This window comes from Mandrillus leucophaeus, unplaced genomic scaffold, assembly GCF_000951045.1.
Source record: "Mandrillus leucophaeus isolate KB7577 unplaced genomic scaffold, Mleu.le_1.0 Scaffold200, whole genome shotgun sequence".
In the NCBI taxonomy this organism is placed as follows: Eukaryota; Metazoa; Chordata; class Mammalia; order Primates; family Cercopithecidae; genus Mandrillus; species Mandrillus leucophaeus.
Window position 1 is genome coordinate 763,194 of NW_012102033.1, and position 5,018 is coordinate 768,211.

Sequence of the window (5,018 nt, forward strand, 5' to 3'; positions counted from 1 at the left end):
AAAATTAGGCCGGACGCAGTGGCTCATGCCTGTAATCCCAGCACTTTGGGAGGCTGAGGCAGGCGGATCACAGGGTCAGGAGATCGAGACCATCTTGGCTAACCCGGTGAAACTCTGTCTCTACTGAAAATGCAAAAAAAAAAATTAGCCGGGCGTGGTGGCGGGCGCCTGTAGTCCCAGCTACTTGGGAGGCTGAGGCAGGAGAATGGTGTGAACCTGGGAGTTGGAGCTTGCAGTGAGCCAACATCTTTCCACTGCACTCCAGCCTGGGCAACAGAGCAAGACTCCGTCTCAAAAGGAAAAAAAAATGAGTTGAGCGTGGTCACACGTGCCTGTAGTCCCAGCTACTCAGGAGGCTGAGGCAGGAGAATCACTTGAACCCAGGTGGCGGAGGTTGTAGTGAGCCGAGATCGCGCCACTGCACTCCAGCCTGGCAACAGAGCGAGACTCTGTCTCAAAAAAAAAAAAAATTCATTTTCTAAATAGAGACAGGGTCTCGCTATGATGCCCAGGCTGGTCTTGAGCTCCTGGTCTCAAGTGATCCTCCTGCCTTGGTCTCCCAAAGTGCTGGGATTACAGGCATGAGCCATTGCGCCCAGCCAGGGTTCACTGCTTTCTTCTCAGTGACTGCAACAGACAGTGCCTGCACATAGTAGGTGCTCAACAGATGCATGGTGAATGGTGGTTAAACCAAAAGCTTGGATTCCTTCCCGGTCACAGGCACAAGGCTCCACTCCTGGGTTTCATCTGCTTCAAGCTTAGGCAATAGCTCTGCCTCCACAAACCACAAGTCTGCCTGGGTGGCACTCTTCATGCGAGTGGGGGCGCTTCTGCTACAAGTTCCAGGCCCGGGGTGACAGTTCCAGCCCCCAGCTCTCCTCCCCTACCTACGGATGCATAATCTTGTTCCTCAAAATATACCAAGGAACCATGTCTGTCTCCTGAGGGAGTTGTCCTCAAGTCTAGAAGAGAATTCTCACCTGGATCTGAGGTGGAGGTTTGGAACTCTCCATTTCACCCTGCCCTATTGGGACCATCCCCTTTTCTCCCTAGGGGACCTGGACAGACCATCCCTGGCCCCTTCCAATCACAGTCATGTTTCCAGACTCCCAGCTCATTCACGACTCAGGAGTCCTGACTCCTAGCTCAGACCTTCTGGGGCACCCAGGCGTCTGGATCCCTAACCCATTCCCTGCAGGGCTTTGGAAGTCTGAGTCCCCACCCCTTGCAACACACAAACCTCCTCCGTGTAGGACACCAGTGGCCCCGGTCCCCAACCACTGCAGCAAACCCACGGGGGCTCTGGAGTGCAGGCCTCAGGTCCAGCTCTCCAAACACTGAGAAGCCCCAACCTTGGTCCTTAAGGGACCTAGGAATTGGGGGACCCAAGCCCCTCCCCTCAGCTGTGGGGGCAGCTGAGCCAGGGGTCAGGCTGTAGTGGGGAGGCCAGAAGGGGCGGGGACAGCCGGGATTGGGAGGGGAGAACAGCAGCGTGGGCGGCTGGCAGAGGCAGGGAAAGACCAGCAGAGAGGAAAGAGAAACTGGGAGAGGGAGGAAGGGAGAAAGTGAGAAGGGAAATCGGAAAGAGAAAGGGGAGGAAACGGCAGACGTGGAGAGTCAGAGAGAGAGACAGAAAGAGGAAGAGACTGAGTGTGAAGGAGAGAGGACACGGGATGACAGAGAGAGAGAGAGAGAGAGAGCGCGCGCGCGAATGAGATAGAGACTTAAAGAAGAGACCCTGTGAGTCTGTCAATCAAAGATTTGGACAGAAACGGAAAGATTGGAGAGAGAGATAGAGGGAGAGAATGAGTGAGAGAGAAACTGGAAGAGACAGAGATCAGAGAGAGGAGAGACACAGAAAGTGAGACTGGGGAGGGAGATAGTGTAAAACGGAGAGAGAGAGAGAGAGAGAGAGAGAGACCATAAGAGACGGGAGACAGACAAAAAGTGAGCAGGTGAGGAGAGAGATTGAGAACTATGAGAGACAGCAGCTAAGAGACAAAAGAGGCGGGAGACTGCCTGGGTGCTGCTGCAGCACCCACACCATCCTCTTGCCCCCTGTCTTTGGGACCCTAGAGCTGGGTAAGTTCCCTGGCTGGGCTGGGAGGGCCTCTCTGGGTGCACATTCCTGCTGCTGTGGGGCTTGGCTTGGGGAGTTGGCAGGGATGCTTTGGGGGTGCATGTGGGAGGGCGGGAGACAGGTAGCCTGGGGCAGCCGGAAGGAGGCAGGGAATAGGGGGTCCTTAAGCTCAGAGAGGGTCAAATTCCTGGCCTGAGTGCAGTGGGGAGGAATAAAGGATTCCCTATTCTCTGGCCTGGGCTGCAGACAGCTGCCCCCTCCCGCAGCTGCCAGGGCCGCCTACCTCTCTTGGCACCACTCTTGGTATGTGGTCACGGGCCATGGCCTCCCCCAGCCCCTCAGTCCCGAAACAACAGGCTCTTTCTCTGCAGCCTCCTCAGACCTCCAAGCCCCTGACCCCATCTCTGTCCCGCACCCGTCACTGTGGAGACACAGCCCCTTTCTTTCTTTCCCCAGCCCTTGATGGAGGGGAGCCGACCTCGAAGCAGCCTGAGCCTGGCCAGCAGCGCCTCTACCATCTCCTCACTCAGCAGCCTGAGCCCCAAGGTTTGAGCTTCCTGGCGGGGATGGGGAGGAAGGTGGGGCTCTGGGCCGCCCATCCCTCTGTTTCCCCAAGGACTCTGGTTGTTAAGGACAAGGATCCTTAGCAACAGGGTCTGCCAGACAGTAAGGTCCCAAATTGCCTACCAGCCGCAGCTAGGAATTCAGAGGCACTCCCAGCTCTGTCCCCACCCTTTGTATTTTCCTAATTCTAAACCAGAGTAACAACCTCCCTTGACCCTGGTTGCTAAGATAAAGCCGCTCCCCAGCCATGAGGCCCCTTGAGTTCTCAGAAGTAGCGGGCTGCTCTTGATTAGTGCTAGAACTTGCTGTCCTATCTCTTGCCATCCAGTCTATCCACTAATGAAATCCTATAAGGAAAGACCCTTCTCTGACGGTAAGACCCAAGGGGCCCCCGGATACTTGCATCCCAAATCGGCATCCCGGCCAAAAGCTTAGGGAGACTCTCATTTCTTTTTCCTCCTGCCGTTCCACACACGTCCTTTCCTGTGTTCGGAGCCCGGAGATCTGACTCAGCCTTGGTCGGTACCACCGCTTCCCAGGAAGGGCATATTGTGGGGACCTGGCTAAGGATGCCTGAGATATCTGTGGGCATCGGGAGACGAGGCTCCATCCGGGCAGGATGGAGGGATTTGAGGCTTCCTTTCCTTGGTCTTGGTTGCTAAGGGGTGTGACCGCAGGGCACCAGGGCATCCTTTGATTCACCGGGGACTCAGCGTGAGAGTTCCCCCTGATTATGGGGACCTCCCAGCCCATAGTCCCAGTTCACATCCCAAAAGCCCCTACTACAGCTCTAGCTCTGGTGGCCAAGGGCATCTGCTTCTTGGCAGTGGACCCTTGATCAAGAAATTGCTTCCCTACAGCCTCTTCCTTGCCTCTGAACACCTCCCTCCGCCCATCAAAAAGAGAGTCTCGGCCCGACACAGTGGCTCATGGCTGTAATCCCAGCACTTTAAGAGTCTGAGGCGGGTGGATCACCTGAGGTCAGGAGTTCGAGACCAGCCTGACCAACATGGCGAAACCCCGTCTCTAGTAAAAATACAAAAATTAGCCAGGCGTGGTGGCACGTGCCTATAATCTCAGCTACTCGGGAGGCTGAGGCAGGAGAACCACTTGAACCTGAGAGGTGGAGGTTGCAGTGAGCCAAGATTGTACCATTGCACTCCATCCTGGTGACAGAGTGAGACTCTGCCTCAAAAGGAAAAAAAAAAAAAAAAAAAGAGTTTCTCCCAGTCTGGGCAACAAAGTGAGACCCCCTCCTCTACAAAAAGTCAAAAAATTAGCTGGGCGTGGTGGTACGTACCTGTGGTCCCAGCTATACGGGAGGCTGAGGCTGGAGGATCACCTGAGTCCAGGAGGTAATGGTTGCAGTGTTTAGGCCATTGCACTCCAAAGAGGCTGTCTCAAAAAAAAAAAAAAAAAAAAGAGTCTCTTAACTCTGCAATAAGAACACCTCCCAATTCTGATCTCCAACCTCAGCCCCCACCTTGACCCTTCTCTTTCTTTTTTTTTTTTTTTGAGATGGAGTCTTGCTCTGTCGCCCAGGCTGGAGTGCAGTGGTGCGATCTCCGCTCACTGCAAGCTCTGCCTCCCGGGTTCTCGCCATTCTCCTGCCTCAGCCTCCCGAGTAGCTGGGGCTACAGGCGCCTGCCACCATGCCTGGCTAACTTTTTTGTATTTTTAGTAGAGACGGGGTTTCACCGTGTTAGCCAGGATGGTCTCGATCTGCTGACCTCATGATCTGCCCGTCTTGGCCTCCCAAAGTGTTGGGATTACATGCGGAGCCACTGTGCCCGGACTTACTTTTTTTTTTTTTTTTTTTTAAGACAGAGTCTTACTCTGTCACCAAGGCTGGAGTTCAGTGGAACAATCTTAGCTCACTGCAACCTCTGCTTCCTGTGTTCAAGAGATTCTTGTGCCTCGGCCTCCCAAGTAGCTGGGACTATGAGCACACGCCACTGTGCCTGGCTAATTTTCATATTTTTAGTAGAAACGGGGTTTCACCATGTTGGCCAGGCTGGTCTCGAACTCCTGGCTTCATGTGATCCTCCCACCTCAGCCCCTCAAAATGCTGGGATTAGAGGCGTGAGCCACTGCGCCCGGCTGGTCCTTGACCCGTTTCTCAGGGCAGCCAAGCGAGAGCCTACGGTTGCCTGTGTCCACCCTCACCGCCTCTCGGGACCATCCTAGGCTCTCCCTGTTCACTTCTGTCCCCTTCTCTCCTCAGAAGCCCACCAGGGCAGTAAACAAGGTCCACGCCTTTGGGAAGAGAGGCAATGCGCTCAGGAGGGATCCCAACCTTCCCGTGCACATCCGAGGCTGGCTTCATAAGCAGGTGGGGTCAGTAGGAGAAGGAAAAGGACACTGGAGTCTGTGC

General features: G+C 54.8%; 1 protein-coding gene across 2 annotated transcripts in view; it reads left to right on the forward strand.

The window, feature by feature from the left end:
• Positions 1-1,507: 1,507 nt before the first annotated feature.
• Positions 1,508-5,018, forward strand: part of PLEKHA4 (pleckstrin homology domain containing, family A (phosphoinositide binding specific) member 4) — a 32,119-nt gene continuing 28,608 nt past the window's right edge. For both annotated transcript variants that reach the window (XM_011979346.1, XM_011979347.1), the window contains exons 1-3: positions 1,508-2,082; positions 2,537-2,626; positions 4,869-4,976. In XM_011979346.1, the coding sequence (XP_011834736.1) occupies positions 2,543-2,626; positions 4,869-4,976 (192 nt within the window). In that variant the 5' untranslated portion in view covers positions 1,508-2,082; positions 2,537-2,542. The remainder of the gene's footprint in view (positions 2,083-2,536; positions 2,627-4,868; positions 4,977-5,018) is intronic.